We start from the raw sequence: 16209 nt of genomic DNA, 5'->3' as shown, positions 1-16209 counted from the left end.
GGGACTATGACATTGTCTGCCAGGAAAATCGATCCTGCTTAATGACATGTTTAGCATCTCCTCATCTCAGATGTTCTTGTTTTCTGTAGTCCTAATCTTCCTGTTTGATATCACGGCTCTTCTCTGGTCCTCTATTGTCTGCCTAGGGCACCAATACGTTATTAACATTATTACAGCTTACATTATTATTATTACAGCTTTTGAAGCAAGAACTCATTAAAAAGGCGCCAGTTGATGTGGACCTAAAGCACCAGCCCCTCTCTGTTCATAACTGATCAATTATTCCACTCCTGGATAAATTAGCTGCTTCGGCTGTTGATTAGTAGTTGATACCTATCATTAAACCCACGCACATCAATACATGGCGGTGTTATTCCGCCATGGGACAGTGCCAGCTCGGACAGGTGCTGCGAACGATCCCTTTTGACCCACCACATGTAGAACGCGGTGTCGTTCCCCCGCGCGGGGGGGGCGGTGTTGCATCCTGACACCCTGCCTCCGGTCCGCCCGTCCCCCAGGTGAGCCCCGCAGCTCGGTGAACGAGTCCAGCAGCCTGCTGGGGGGGTCCCCTCGGCGCCAGTGCGGGCGCAAGGGCTCGCCCTATCACACGGGCCAGCTGCACCCCGCCGTGCGCGTGGCCGACCTCCTGCAGCACATCAACCAGATGAAGACGGCCGAGGGCTACGGCTTCAAGCAGGAGTACGAGGTGAGGGGGTACTGGAGGACACGACGTGATGTGAAAGCGGGCGTGGGGTTCGTACACAGAACATCGTGAGGGTGGGAGGAGTTAGTACACAGAATATTGTAAGGGTGGGAGGAGTTAGTACACAGTATGTTATGACAGTGGGGGGATGTTAGTACACAGTGTGTTATGACAGTGGGAGGAGTTAGTACACAGTGTGTTATGACAGTGGGAGGAGTTAGTACACAGTTATGTCGTGAGAGAGTGGGAGGAGTTAGTACACAGTGTGTTATGACAGTGGGAGGAGTTAGTACACAGTGTGTTATGACAGTGGGAGGAGTTAGTACACGGTATGTTATGACAGTGGGAGGAGTTAGTACACAGTTATGTCGTGAGAGAGTGGGAGGAGTTAGTACAGACAGTAGAGTACATCACACAGTGTCTCCAAGTCAACATCACTGCTGCTAACTAAAGTCTCAGGGGGGAAGGCATCTAATGCTGTACAACAGGGGTAGGCAACCCTGGTCCTCAGGTGCCGCTGTCCTGCATGTTTTAGATGTTTCCCTGCTCCAGCGCACCTGATTCAAAGGGAAACATCTAAAACATGCAGGACAGCGGCACCTGAGGACCAGGGTTGCCTACCCCTGTTGTACAGGATCATGAGAGCGGGACTGTTAAAGTGAAGATGATTACAAACAGCACGGTCACAATGTTCCTACTTTTGCTGAGAAAACGTAGTGTTCCCAGAGCGCCCCACTCACCCCCTGCTGAACGCAATCAGCGGGGTTGCCATGCATTTGGACCACACGGTCTCTGAGGCATGAAGATGATGATGATGATGAAGAAATCCTCCATGTCGGAGCCCAGAGAGGCCCCCTGTCAGAGAAGCTGGCCTGGTGAGGTCACCTCTCTCCTGGGGTCCATCGGGCTGGGGGACCCCTGGAGAGAAGACCCCGCCCAGAGAGGAGGGAGAGGGGTCCGGAGGAGGGAGGAGAGGGGGAGGGAGGGGTGAGAGAGCAGGATGAGATGACAGGGGTCTGTGAGGAGGGAGGAAGGGAGTGTCTGGCGGAAGAGGAGGGAGGAAGGAGGGAAGATGGAAGGGAATGAGGCGTGAGGGAAGGAGACACTTGAGAAGGAGGAACAAGTGAGACGGGAGAGAGGAGGTGAGAAAGTAGGGGGGGGGGCAGGGAGGGGGGGGCAGGGCCCTCCCTGGAGTGGGGGTGCCTACCACCAAGCTCCGCCCACGTCCCTGCCCAAGCTCCGCCCACGCTTCCCACCTCCCACCCTAGCTCCTCCCCTGACCCGCTGCTGTAAAAGGACCTGTTCTGCTCCGTCGGCGGAAACACCAAGCCTTCTAGACGCCTCCGCCGAGTCAGAAACTGGCGTGTTTGAAGCTAAGTACAGAACCTTCAAGTCATAGTGAGGCACAACGAAGGGAGAAAACCCCACACCGGATAGGAGTTACCTGAAAGGCTCCAGGTCCTGCAGTCATCGATCCAAATGACTTTGAACAATAAGGAATGCAACGTTTATGAAGGAGGGGATAGCGAAGGTCTGCGTGGAGGTAGTGGAGACCTGCTGTTTTACTTGTCTTTATTATTGACTCCCTGGTAGTCTGCTAACAGAGCACATTCATGGTTCGCCCTCCTTGTTGTTGAGCAGGGGGCACACGACTCTCATGGGAGTGGGGGGGGGGTGGGAGGGTGGGGGTGGGTGGGTGGGTGGGGGTGATAGATAGGGTACGGGCTAAGGGGGGGGGGGGGGGGGCGAACAGGGGGAGGGGCTCCAGGGAGCCGCTCCGCCCCTGTCTCTACCCGCTCTGTTCTTTCACGTCGGGGAAACGGGGAGAACAACTCGCTTCACGGCTCCACCTCCTGAATCCTGCTCCCATCCTCATTAAGCTGTCCCTCAAGGGCGAGAAACACTCCGCTCCCGAAATCAATATACAGCTCTCCGGGTTGTCGTTCTGCTTCTTCGTGCATGTGTGTGTGTGTGTGTGGTGTTGGTGTGTGTTTTTTTTTGGTCAATGACAGTGGAAAAAGATGAGAACTATCAGCTTCTGACAGGGGTCCTCTCTTATTTCCCCGTGGAAAGCCAATGTTCTGCAAGATATCGATCTGGTCTTCGCAGTGTGATGGTGAGAGACCTGTGTGGGTTTGGTGACGGCATTGACTGTGATGGTCGCTGGCACCGTCGTCCAAGTGCAGTCACTTAGAGACAGATACACAGGAGAGTCCATCATTAAAGCTCTCCAACCTGGAGGGGGGTGGGGGCTTATAGCACATAGTAGCAGATATTAGGAACAGCATATATGATTTATATCTGTGTAGAGATATTTTTCCAAATACGTCCATTTCCCCCCCAAAGATAACAGGCTTTGGGGTCATCTTAGGATGCAACTGGTGCTTTTATTTGACTGACGAATAGCGGCCAGATAAACTGGCCCCGATACAAACCAGTGGGAGACCACATGTAATGTCCTCAAACAAGTGTCGCGAGTTTTAGTCATCGTCGCTCCAAGTGACAGTCACGGCTCAAACTGTGCTTAACTGTCTCTGGATTTCTTTCATCTTATTTTATTCCTCATTTTACGTGATCCTCTTAACCAACCCACCCCACTGAAGAGAGTGTCTAATCAATCATCCATGGCTCTCTCTCTCTGTCATCCCCCACGCACTCATCCCTCGCTTTGTGCCTGGAATGGAAATTAAACTCTTTCAACGAGAAGGAGAGGAGGGAGAGGGAGTGAGGAAGAGGATGGAGAGGAGGAAGAGGGAGTGAGGAAGAGGATGGAGAGGAGGAAGAGGGAGTGAGGAAGAGGATGGAGAGGAGGAAGAGGGAGGATAAGGCAGAGGAGGGAAAGTGAGGAAAGAGACAAATAGGAGGGAGAGGAGGGAGAACGAGGAAGAGGAAGAGGAGGAGGGTGCGGAGGAAAACCAGCGAGTGCGAAGTAGAGGAGGAAGAGAAAAGGGAGAGAGGGGATGGAGATGGAGATGAGGGGAGCGGAGAGGAGTGGGAGTGGAGGGAACTGAAGAGCGTGGGAGAGAGTAGATAGATGAAAGGATAGAGCACCTGAAGAGAAGTGAGAGAGAGAGAGAGAGAGAGAGAGAGAGAGAGAGAGAGAGAGAGAGAGAGAGAGAGAGAGAGAGAGAGAGAGAGAGAGAGAGAGAGCGATGGATAAAAATAATGAGCAAAAAGAGAATGGGAAATGAAGACAGTGACAGAAGAGAAGAGACAAAAGAGAGAGAGAGAGAGAGAGAGAGACAGAGGGGAAGAGGGGTGGAGGAGAGAGGAGAAGAGGAGTGTCATCCCAGCAGGATTTGGCTGGTTCCTGTCTCTTTGGAGGGAGAGCTGTGCTGTAATCCTCTGCTCAGCATGCAGGCTTGGCCAGAGTTGCACCACCCTCCCCTGGTGCTCTGACACCCATAGAGGGCAGACTGGGGCAGGGGTCCCGGGGGGAAGGGAGACCGAAGAGGACCCACCCTGGGCTGGAAGCAGGGGCTGGGGGTGAGGCTGGGGGTGAGGCTGGGGGTGGGGGTGAGGCTGTGGCTGGGTGTGAGGCTGGGGGTGGGGGTGAGGCTGGGTGTGAGGCTGGGGGTGGGGGTGAGGCTGGGTGTGAGGCTGGGGGTGGGGGTGAGGCTGGGTGTGAGGCTGGGGGTGGGGGTGAGGCTGGGGGTGAGGCTGGGGGTGGGGGTGAGGCTGGGGCTGGGGGCGTGGTTGGATGTGTGGAAGTGACTGCCGTGTTGCCAAAGTAAATCTCACTGGAATTCGCTATTGGCTCTCTGAAATGTCGCTAAAAGTCACTAGATTACATGATGACGTCACATATTGACTCAACCTTTAGATCTGTAGATGTACTAAGTATATAAATTACAGATGTATTTGCCGAAGTCTTTAAATATTGGGAGTGCTAAAACTCTAAGAAAGCCAAACGAGTCATCGTTTACAAATCAGTAAAAGGTTATTTTGCTGCTGCTCAACAACAAAACCAGAGATTGTCAAATTAGCGGAACGTCACTAGATTTGTTGCTAGTCAGTAGATTTTTTTACACCAGGGAAGGTGAAAAGTCAATGAATCTCGCAAACAAAGTCGTTAAATTGGCAACACTGCTGGTCAGGGAGTAGGGGCTGGAGGGTGGAGGGTGGGGGTAGGAGGCGGAGGGTGGGGGTAGGGGGCGGAGGGTGGGGTGGGGGTAGGGGGCGGAGGGTGGGGGTAGGGGCTGGAGGGTGGGGGTAGGAGGCGGAGGGTGGGGGTAGGGGGCGGAGGGTGGGGGTAGGGGGCGGAGGGTGCGGGGCGGAGGATGGGGTGGGGGTAGGGGGTGGATGGTGGGGCTAGGGAGTGGATGGTGGGGGTGGAGAGGAGGGAGGGAGAGAGATGTGAGAGAGATGTGAGAGAGATGTGGCTCGTTAGCGAGGTGGGGCTCTGAGGACACGGGTCACCTGGCCAACGAGATGCCGAGAGCTCGTCGTGGACCTCCAGACCTCCAGGCAGGTGTGGCGTGAGGTGCCTCCCTAGCATGATGCCTCCCTAGGATGCATCATGCTAGGGAGGCATCATGAGGATGGAGGCTACACCGGGTCTTTCAGAGATTGGATTTGGAGTTGTTCAACATCATGCTCTGTATGGCACTCGGAACTGGAGACTCACACTTGAAAATGCAGCTGACTTCTCCCTTGTGAAGGTCGACGTTCCCTGTGACTCCTAACGTCAATGTTCTTCTTCTCGTCTCCGCAGAGCTTCTTCGACGGCTGGGACTGCACCAAGAAGAAGGACAAAACCAAAGGCAGACATGACACCTTAATGGGCTGTAAGTCACCCGTGGAGACGTGAGCCAGGGTTCGGGGCTGCATCAGGGCTTCATTTCTGGACGCGTTTCCTGTGTGTTAATAACACCAGATCTCAGCACACAGATGAGGTCGAATGAGTCACATTGTGAGGGGGGTTTAGTGACTCCAGTCTACACCAGCCTGTCTCAATCCTGGCCCTAGGGACCCCCTGCCCTGCATGTTTGAGATGTTTCCCTCTTCCAACACACCTGATTCAAATGAATATGCACATCTGATCCTTGATCTTCTGCTGTGTTTTCTGTGTGCAGTATTTGTACGTCTCTTTGACAAAAGCTAAATAATCAAGTAAATGTCAAATACTCTTCTGAAGCTGACAAGTCATATGTATTTCAGACGACCGCCACAGGGTGAAGCTCCACCCCCTGCTGGGAGACCCCAACTCGGACTACATCAACGCCAACTATATAGACGTGAGTCTGCCCCCTGCCCCCCTCCCTATCTCCCCTCCCCTCGTTCGCCCGCCCCCCTGCCCCTGCTGTCTCTGCCAACTGCTTAGTGCTTAACCCCCTCTCTCTGTGAAAACACGGTACATTTTACTGTCTGTGCTGCCGTAAGTTAGCCAATCCGCTGGCCCACATTTACCTGGCAGAAGTTCTTCCTGGAATCAACCCCCTCAACCAATCCCCTTCTTTCTGGAATCAACCTGTCCGGTCACCTCAGCCAATCCAATATCTCTTCCTTCCAGTGTTTAACCAGATGCTATGACAGTCACTGGCTTCACACCTCCCCCTCACCCCTCCCCTGCCATTGCTTTTATTAATAGACGATAAATACATTTAATTCCAAGTCCGGGGGGGAAAAAAAAAAGCTTGTCTGAAAGATGCCCAAAATCCTCCTCAATTAAATCGAAGTGCTCGGTGCTATCCAATCCCGGGGGGGAGCGCACATCCTCAGGAACATCCCTCACAACTCACCAGTCCCTCACTCGCAGTCTCTGTACAGCGCATATCTCCTGTGTGTGTCACGACAACCCACCCAACGTGCCTGTTCTCATCTGCATCGACAACAGAGGGGGGGTGGGGGGGTGGGGGGGGTGTTAACCCGCCGACCGAAAGGGTGGGGGGTGGGGGTGGGGGGAGATCGACCGCTTCTTTAGTTGTAAGACACACGTGTCAGCGGGGAAGGGCTCGTTTTTGGTTTTGATTTTGATTATTTATGTACTCTGGCCCCTGTTTGGGAAAGTGGACAGTTTGGGCGGCTTTTAGAGAGTTCATTAGCATGGCAGAGCACTCCACCCAGGCTGTCCTGTGACTGCTACCGCTGTCAGCTCTCCTCCATTAAAGTGCAGGGCACAGGAGGCTAGGCTTCATTAGGAATGTGCCACTCAGTACCCAACGTGGTGTCGTTGTAAGCGATGTCGGCCCATGACAAGTCTGGCTCTGGAAAGCGATGATAAATACCGCTCCTCATCCGTGGGAGTACATTTGGAGAGCCATCGGAGGTTAAATGGAGACTCTTTTTTCTTCTTTCTTTCTTTTTTCTTCTTCTCTCTCTCTCCCTTCATCTGTAATCTGTTTTGGTGTCAAAGTGTAAGCTTTTAACTCAGTTTAGCATTTCCCCACCTGTTGAGCCGGACTCCCGGTCGTGTGGCTGTGTGTGTGTAGCTGGGAGGTGTGCGGTACAGTAGTCTGTGGCTGTCTGTGCAGGTCCATGTGTGACAGCTGTGCTAGCACGGTGGTGTGTCTTGAGAGCGCTGTTTCGCCACCGCGCCCCCGTCAAACAGGCCCGGAGTACGGGACACGTGACAGCCAGACCTTGTTAGCAGAGAGGCTTCCCCGAGGAGGCTTGCACATGCCAAGGCACATGCACACATGAACGCCCCTGCATGCTAATGCACACACATACGCCAGCGCACACGTGTAAACATGCCCACACACACACACACAGTGACACACACACACAGACACAACCCCCCTGAAAGGTTCAACTCTTGTACATTGTAAGGGTTGATGTTGCCGTAGTTGACTGACGCTTCTTTCATTAACTGGCCTCTATCTCTTGTTTTTCTACTTCCTCTCCTTCCTCCTCGACTTTGGACCCTGTAGATACGGATTAACAGGGAAGTAAGTACTTCACTGCTCCTTCTTCTGCCTGCTCTCCCTCCCCTCTCCCTCTCTGATCCCTCCTCCCTGCCCGCCACGCATCTATCTCCCCGCTCCCAGACATGCAGCCTCTCTCTGGGCTTGGATCCGGCCCAGGCTAGGCCATCCTCCCAGGGGGGTGGGGGGGTGTGGGCGGGGGGGGGGGGGGGGTCTCCTCTGTGTAGGGCACAGTCAGATCTTCAGGCACGTTCTCCTCGTCTCCAGGGCTCTCCACATCCTGTCTCTCCCCAGTCCCCCCCTCGTACCGCTCTCACATGTAGGGCTGGGAGCACGTGGGGCACGTCGCTGTGTCACCCTGGACCTCTGTAGGGGGAGCATGTGACACATAGATACGGTCACCACGGATACGGTCCGGCAACGCGTTGTAGGGTACCGAAAATGATCAAACAACGTTTTCATGTAGAGTCACTCGAAGTGGTTGTTGATCTCATATGCCAAACTCCGCTCGGCCAATAGAATGTTGGGACAGCCATCGTAGACTCTAGTGCGCATGCTCTGCACATCGCCAGTGTTCCTAGAAGCCTGGATCAGTCTTCCTCTTCACTCCGAGTCGGCGTGACAAGTTCCCTCTGGTTGTATTTTCACTGGCCGCTCGCAAGAGGGCAGGGAGGTCACCGTTGCCATGGTAACTGCCGGGAGGAGGACGAGACGCGGGACAGGTGTACTGTGGGTAGCGGTTCCCTCGGTGATAGCCATCCATCTCCATTTTCACGTTCCATCTCTACGCCGTGTCTGATTGGCTGTGCCTCCACTTAGAAATCTGCCTACTGCCGTCGCAACCCATTACGAGGACTTCTCCAGCCTACGAAGAGGATCTGTTATTGAAACAGAGAGTGAGGAGTCGATGTGTCTTAACGGCTCTTCTCTGTGTGTCCACACTTCTGATTGGCCTGTCATGGCCTGTGAGGAGTCAGGCTAAGTTTGATAGGCTTAATGATGTTGGAGATGTACTCTGATCCAGGAGTGGGGCGGAGTTTGATAGGCTTAATGATGTTGGATATCTACTCTGATCCAGGAGAGGAGTAATTGTGTTTGGCTGAATGCTGGGGCTGTCTTGGCAATATTTCTCTGTAATTCATGGAATATTGAGAGTTTTAACGGCCTCTGAAACATAGCATATGACAGGTAGTCTTGGGGGTGGTGGGGTGTAGAGGAGGAAGGTAGGGGTGGATGTCAAAGGTGGTGGAGCAAAGTGGGGAGAGGTGGAGGTGAATGGGGGGGCGTTGAGGTAGGTGGAGGAGGAGGGTGGAGGTGAATGGGGGGTGGAGGATGGGGAGGGGTAGGTAGGTAGGATTAAAACGGTGTATTTACACCGTGTTACCTGGTAGGCAGTCTGATCTCTCCTCTTCCAACTCTTCCTGCATCGTTCCCTGCGCCCATCTCTCTCCTGCGGTGTATGTGGCACACCTCCATCTGCCATTTAAAAGCATGAAACACCTCCATCTATTATTTGATGTAGCATATTATATATCATTATTTTTGGCACCTCAGCCCACTTCCAATCTGCTCAGAAATCTGCAAACATACTAATGTGACTTTGTGCCCTGTGTTTTCTGGAACCCTCCATTCAGGCTTAGTATTTGAGTTATTATTTGACGCTAGCAGGATGGCAGTGAAGGCGGATCTGATGACAGGCTGATACTTTATGGATTAATCTTTGATGGACCAAAATAAACAACCTAAAGTAATGAGCAGAATCACAGTGTGGCTTTTAATAAAAATCATTTTTATTTTATATAAAAATAAAATAAAAAAATAATCATATAACGAGGCTAAAAGGCTCTTTAGATTGATGAAAAGCTTCAGTTTGATGAGCAAATTGGATGCGTTGAATGAGGTGAAATTGCTTCAGGCTCCATTGTCATCCTGTTTCTTGGTTTCTTGGCTGAGACAGCGACAAGGTAGAGCTCGTCTGGTTACTCGGGGCTGCTTTTCAACAAACCACTCAGACACCAACAGCTCAGCCCCGGTGTCAGAGGGTTAACTGTCCGTCTGGGCAAGGTGCTAACATCCGGCTCAGGAAATGTGACAGTAATGTACGGAATGAAAGATGCCAGTCGAAAGAGAGACGGAAGGGGTGAGAGAGAAAAAGAGAGAGGCGATGTAGGAAGTGAGAGAGAGGGAGGGAGGGGAAGGAAGATAGGAAGAGAGAGAGACAGACGGTGTGTGTGAGAGAGAGAGAGAGAGAGAGAGAGAGAGAGAGAGAGAGAGAGAGAGAGAGAGGAAGAAAGAGAAGATACTTTCCTTTAGGCTGTGCCTGAGGCGCAGATGGCTTACTCAGCATGTCATCCCTCTACCCCTCTTCTCTCTTTCAGGGCTACCATCGATCCAACCACTTCATTGCCACTCAGGGTGAGTATCCCGGCATGGCTGGACTCGGGTGTGTGTGTGTGTGTGTGTGGGCGGGTGCTTCTTTCTTGTCAGTGGGTGATAAATTGAGGATGACCCACCCAATGAACCGCCCCACACTTTTGCGCCTCGTCGCAGTCATGTAGACGAACCTGTCTCCTCGACCAATCAAAAGGTGACCGTGCATGTGACCACCCATCCACAAGGGCCACGTGATTGATGCCACTGAATTAATCATAGAAGGAGATTAATAATTAAACACATTAATTACACCTGTTCACCCCGCATGATAGGATGAGGTTAATACAGAGAAAAAGAGAGAGAGAGAGAGAGAAAGAGAAGAGGGAGGGAGGGAGAGAGAGATAAATAGAAAGTGCCCTCAGTTCTCTTTCTGTCACTCAAATTCACAGCCACAGTTTTGATGGACAGCCTGCGTGTGTAGATGTTGTCAGTGTGTGTTCAGTCGGTGTGTACGTCAACGTGCATGTGTGTGTGCATGTGTGGTTTTGTCTGTGTGCATGTGTGGGTGCTTGGTCTGTGTGTGTGTGCGTGTGTGATATTGTCTGTGTGCATGTGTGGGTGCTTGCAAGGTCTGTGTGTTTGAGTGTGTGTGTGTGATAGCGCGAATGTTTGTATGTGTGTCTAGCGTCAATTAAACCTTCTTCCACAGACACACAGACACACGCGCGTGCGCGAGAGAGAGCGAGCGAGGAGACTGACTGCAGCTCTTTCTGACTTAAGAGCTTGCGCCTGAGACTTCTGAAGTCTTTCCATTCTAAATGTGTCCTTCTGAAATCAGCTGCTCTTCAGGGCCTTTCATCCTCCTCCTCATCATCGTCACCTTGGCTGTTGTCGTTGTCAGTGTGTGTTGACGGCTGTCAGCTCACACCCTGTGTGGCGGGGTGCAGCTTCTGAGGGGACTGGGGATGAACCTGCTGCCTTCTCCGGCTGGGGTACAGTGTGTCTCGTCGGGAACGCCTGTTCTCTGTCGTGGCGCCGTCGTCTTGGTTTTGGCCCTCATGTTGGTTCTTCCCGTTGTCCCCCCCTGGTCTCTCTCTCTCTCCCCCTCAACCCTCCCCACCCCTCCCCTCTCTCCCTCCACCTCCCCCCTCTCATCTTAACCCCAACTCTCCCCCCTGGCTCCCCCTCTCCCTCTACGCACCCCCCTCCCCCTCCCCCCCCCCCCTCCTCCTCCAGGTCCGAAGCAGGAGACGGTGTATGACTTCTGGAGGATGGTGTGGCAGGAGAACTGTTTCAGCATTGTCATGATCACGAAGCTGGTCGAGGTGGGCAGGGTGAGTAGCGCCCGCTCCCTCCCCCCCCTCCCCTCCCCCTCCCTCCCCCGCTCCCCCCCCCCCCCCCCCCACGCCACGTCCAGCCACCATCCTCGCAATTCGCAGTGCCCCATTCATATCAGCATCGCACCTGTCTGCACATCCGTTGTGCGTGGAGGGCTGTGATTTTCCGGGCCTCCGTACAAACCAGTGCAATCAGAGGCAGTATGTGTCCTGCCGTTCTCCTCAGGAGCGTGACGGGCGTCCGGGCTCCTATTAAGTGACACCATTTTTCCATCAGTACCATCCGCAGCCATTTCACTTTGCTTCTTCCCCCAACAATGCAACTCGAGGTACAATCAGCAAATTAGGCCCGAGTTGTTTGTTGGTTGAATCCAAATAACACCTGTCCTAAGTGAAAAAAAAGCCCTTTTTTGTGTCTGAGATTGCTGGGAAAGATTGCAGTGGTAGCGCCTGATATGTTCTCCATCATGCCTATTATGGTTTCTTCCATATGGCCCTTATCAACCAGATGAGTCATTGTACAGAAGAGCAAGTTGTTTACTACATCCTGGCTTCTGGATTGATTGTGTCCCCTACCATCCTCTCCCCCTAACTCGCCCTAACAGTACAACACTTTTACTTACTCTGTGTACATGTGTTTACAGTAGAAGTCATTTTTGTACACTGATAGGAACATGTTGTCCGTGTGCGTGCGTGCGTGTGTTCCCCGGACCAGGTCAAGTGCTGTAAATACTGGCCGGACGACAGCGAGATGTACGGAGACATCAAGATCACCTTGCTGAAGACCGAGAGCCTGGCTGAATACACCGTCCGAACGTTCGCCCTGGAGAGGGTGAGTCCACACCTGGCGACAGGACAACAGGAAAACGCAGGAGTCACGCACCTGTGTCTGCTGCAACTCCTTCTTGAGTCCTCACCGCTGAGTAAAAGAAACGGGAGCAAAACAGGAAAGCGAGTCTCCAAGTGAAGTTATGAAATGCCGTACTTAAGTAGACTGGCCGACACACAGTATATTCATAGACCGTGTTATTCAAGCCAACCGGGCTAAACTCCTACCATGGAGAGGGATTAACACTGGTTGCTACTAAACATCCCCAGCTTCCCCCCAGACAGCCATGGCTCTGGCTGCTGTTTGAAGCTGCTCCGCTCCCAGCGGAACCCCCCCCACTGTCAGGACCCCCCCCCTGTCAGTCTCCGGTGAGGTTTCTCAGCGGAGGCCCCTGGAACCGCGCTGGACTGACAGGGGCACAAACGTTGCATTATCGCCTCGCCGTCAGCGCCGCTCACTGTGGGAGCGTGCCGCTCCACTTATTCAAATAGGCGGAATTTCGGAGGATTTTGACAGTTTGTTTTTCGCTGCGCCTCTGTCTTTTTTATATTCTTTTGCTTCAAGCCTTAGCTGTTCGTCCCTTTAGTATGTCATCACTGCCTGGAGGAGGATATGGTCTGCCCCTGAGCTCACTAACAATGAATACTGCCTGCCTGCCTTGGATATGTTTGTGTGGGTGAGCGTGTGTGTGTGTGTCTCAGTATGCGTGTGTTGTCCGTGTGTGTGTGTGTGTATGCGTGCGCCACACTACAGCTATTGCTAGCACACACAACCCCCACACAGGAGTGTATCCAGGAGGACCTAGTCATCCACCAAACCCCAAGTTCCACAGGCCCGTAACAGGCAGGCAATAGGACCCACCTAAAACCATAAAAATCCCTTATAGAGCAGCATGGATGAAACCCCAGAGCTGCTGATGTCACTAGCAGATGATGTCACCAGCAGATGATGTCACCAGCAGATGATGTCACCAGCAGATGATGTCACGAATGATTTAAAAAAACAACAAAAAAACAAAACAATCCTGAATGATGTGAGGGCGTGTTTCCACAGAGAGGCTACTCAGCCAAGCACGAGGTGCGTCAGTTCCACTTCACGTCCTGGCCGGAGCACGGCGTGCCCTACCACGCCACCGGGCTGTTGGCCTTCATCCGCAGGGTCAAGGCCTCCACGCCCCCCGACGCTGGCCCTGTGGTGGTCCACTGCAGGTACAGTACTGACCACCTCACCACCCAACCCCTCTCGCTGTCATCCCCTCTCACTGTCATCCCCTCTCACTGTCATCCCCTCTCATAACCGTCCCCTCTTACTGTCATCCCATCTCACTCTAATCCCCTCTCATAATCATCCCCTCACACTGTCATCCCCTCTCATAATCATTCCCTCTCACTGTCATCCCCTTTCATAATCATCCCCTCTCCTAATCATTCCCTCTCACTGTCATCCCCTCTCACTGTCATCCCCTCTCGCTGTCATCCCATCTCATAATCATCCCATCTCACTGTCATCCCATCTCGCTGTCTTCCCTCCCTTTTCAAACTCAGTTGATGCCTTTCGTCTTTGACGGTCAAATTTGTCTGAGAGTAAAAAAGAAGGTAAAAAGAGAGCTGGTTAGAGTGGTTACAAGTGTTGCCAGCTGGCTCCAGGTGACATCCTGTCTCCCCCCCTGTCTCTCTGTCAGCGTGGGGGCGGGGCGGACGGGCTGCTACATCGTGCTGGATGTCATGCTCGACATGGCCGAGTGTGAGGGCGTGGTGGACATCTACAACTGCGTCAAAACCCTCTGCTCCCGACGCATCAACATGATCCAGACTGAGGTGAGAGCTCGGCTCCACAAACCTGGCAACCCGAGAGTGTGAGGGGGTGCTAGGCGTGAACTGGCAACGCAGTCGAGTTGCTTGGTTGGCTCGTCGCGACTGAGTGCTGGCGGTGACTTCCTCTCTGACTGAGAGCAGGACGAGGTCTGAGGGCTAGCGCCTAGCGGTCACTTCCTCTCAGGACGAGGTGGTGGGAGAATCTGCAGCTAACACGTCTCAATGAGTTTTGTAGTCGTGTGTTGTTCTTCAGATGTGATGTTATTTGCATATCCAAATCCTATTATGTAAATCCAATATTGATTTAGCTGTTTATTGCATTTGTCGTTATTTGCAAAGGTGCTGTAATTAAATATACTCTGCAAGTGTTTGTTTATTTAGAGTTATTTATTCTCTTTTTCACCGCTCTCTAGTGCACTATGTATTATAGCTCATGTTTAATTCATCTGATGGCAGGTTATAAGATATAAGACTTTTCCTACTTTGCCCTGCTAACTTTGTGCATGCATTACATCCTGCCTTCTCTCCTTCTCTCCTTCTCTCCTTCTCTCCTTCTCTTACCTTTTCTTCTTCCTTTACTTTCCGATTTGTCTCTTTCTTATCCTCCCTCAATCTTACTTTCTTCCTTTTCTTCTCCTCGACCTCTTTTGCGTTCTTCTCCTCCCTCTGTCTTGCGTATCCTCCCTTTCTCTTTCTCTCCCTCTCTCCCTCCCTCGCTCCTCCTTCTCCTCCATCTCTCCTTATTCTCCTCCCTCCCTCTGTACTTCTCCTCCTCCCTCCCTCCTTTTCCACTTCCCCCTATCTCCCCCTCCTCCTCCCTCCCTCTCTACTTCTCCCTCCCTCCTTTTCCACCTCCCCCTATCTCCCCTTCCTCCTCCCTCTCTACTTCTCCTCCCACTCCTCCATCTGTTCTGCAGGAGCAGTACATCTTCATCCACGACGCCATCCTGGAAGCGTGCCTGTGCGGGGAGACGGCCATCTTGGTGAACGAGTTTGCCCTCACCTACAAAGACATGCTGCGGGTGGACTCGCAGAGCAACTCCTCCCAGCTGAGGGAAGAGTTCCAGGTCAGTTGCTCGTGGGGACAGGACAGAACACGGCTGCTCGCTGGGAAGAAAACACAATTTCTTCTCAAAGACCCCACTGGCTGAAGGCGACACAAGGCCAAAAGACCAGCAACACCTCCAGCATAAAATAATGAGGTCCCACTGGGTCAGGTATCATGGATTTGTCGAAGGCTGACCTCTGCGGGTGCCTGGACTCAGGGTAGTGCTGGGTCTGTGTAACCTGGTATCACCTGGGACCAGAAGCTGGGTTTTCACAGTGCGGAGAGAGGCTCTGATTGGCCCATGATGTTACTCCGATCAGTCCAATCTCGGAGCTGGTGTGAGCGTGTCGTGACAGACAGGGGAATGATCCAGACCGATCGCTCTGTGCCCAAGTGGGAAAACGCTGCGATTCGCCGCGTGTGTCAGAGTTGGCTGTGGATGCCGAGATAAATGGATTGCAAATGTGTCGGAGCGTGAGGGAGCGCGGCTGAGCGTGGGTGAGCGTGAACGAGCGTGAGTTAGCGTGGGTGGGTGGGTCTATATGTTGTTATTTCCGCACATCGGCCAAATGAAATGGGAAAGGCAACCCCTGCAGACCCTCCACCTTTGATGGCGTGCGATTGGCATTCACGTCGCTTCCCCTGCGTCGCGCGACCACGGCAAAACGCTTTATTAGATGGTGATTAGGACAGAGTCTCCCCGGCAGGGCTCCCCCTCATCGCCCTCCTCCTCCAGCTCTCTGTCAACAGATCTGGCTTCTCCTCATCAATTCGGGAGGGGGGGGGGGGGGGGTTAGCATTTCAAAGCCCTACTGGAAATAGGCCCTCCACTTCCCTTCAACTCCATATTGTGTTTTATCTTCATACACTCCATGGGAGGAGTTAGGCCGGATTCATTACTATGATTTATTGCTCAGGCTTGGAGGGGGGGGGGGGGGGTTCTCTTATATCAGGTCCTTAGTTTCAGGTCCTTAGTTGTTGGTAATGAAAACGTCACGTGGTTTCGCCTTTGATCGGGTATGAAAATCGTCTCTCCCACTTCCCGGCGTTTGGTGCAGCTTGGCGTCAGTCGACTGTACTTGGCTGCAGTAGGCTCGCTAAGCAGAACAGCTAGTGGAGCCAGTAGCTCCTGCATCGGCGCTGGCCATATGGATTATTGATGCGGATGCATTAATGATCCAAATACTCTTTTCATAAAGTCTGACGTGATTAGGGCCGGACACACGCGATGCTCATCAA

General features: G+C 52.8%; 1 protein-coding gene across 1 annotated transcript in view; it reads left to right on the top strand.

The window, feature by feature from the left end:
• Positions 1-16209, top strand: part of ptprub (protein tyrosine phosphatase receptor type Ub) — a 130287-nt gene that overhangs the window by 98493 nt on the left and 15585 nt on the right. Inside the window, 10 exon segments of the mRNA XM_062466154.1 lie at positions 519-706; positions 5418-5490; positions 5864-5940; positions 7576-7593; positions 9948-9984; positions 11179-11276; positions 11995-12111; positions 13162-13316; positions 13790-13925; positions 14840-14989. Of these exon segments, the coding sequence (XP_062322138.1) occupies positions 519-706; positions 5418-5490; positions 5864-5940; positions 7576-7593; positions 9948-9984; positions 11179-11276; positions 11995-12111; positions 13162-13316; positions 13790-13925; positions 14840-14989 (1049 nt within the window).

Source organism: Osmerus eperlanus, chromosome 7 (assembly GCF_963692335.1).
Source record: "Osmerus eperlanus chromosome 7, fOsmEpe2.1, whole genome shotgun sequence".
NCBI classification, from domain to species: Eukaryota; Metazoa; Chordata; class Actinopteri; order Osmeriformes; family Osmeridae; genus Osmerus; species Osmerus eperlanus.
Note: the sequence above shows the minus strand (reverse complement) of the source record. Positions and strands in the feature narration are given on the sequence as shown.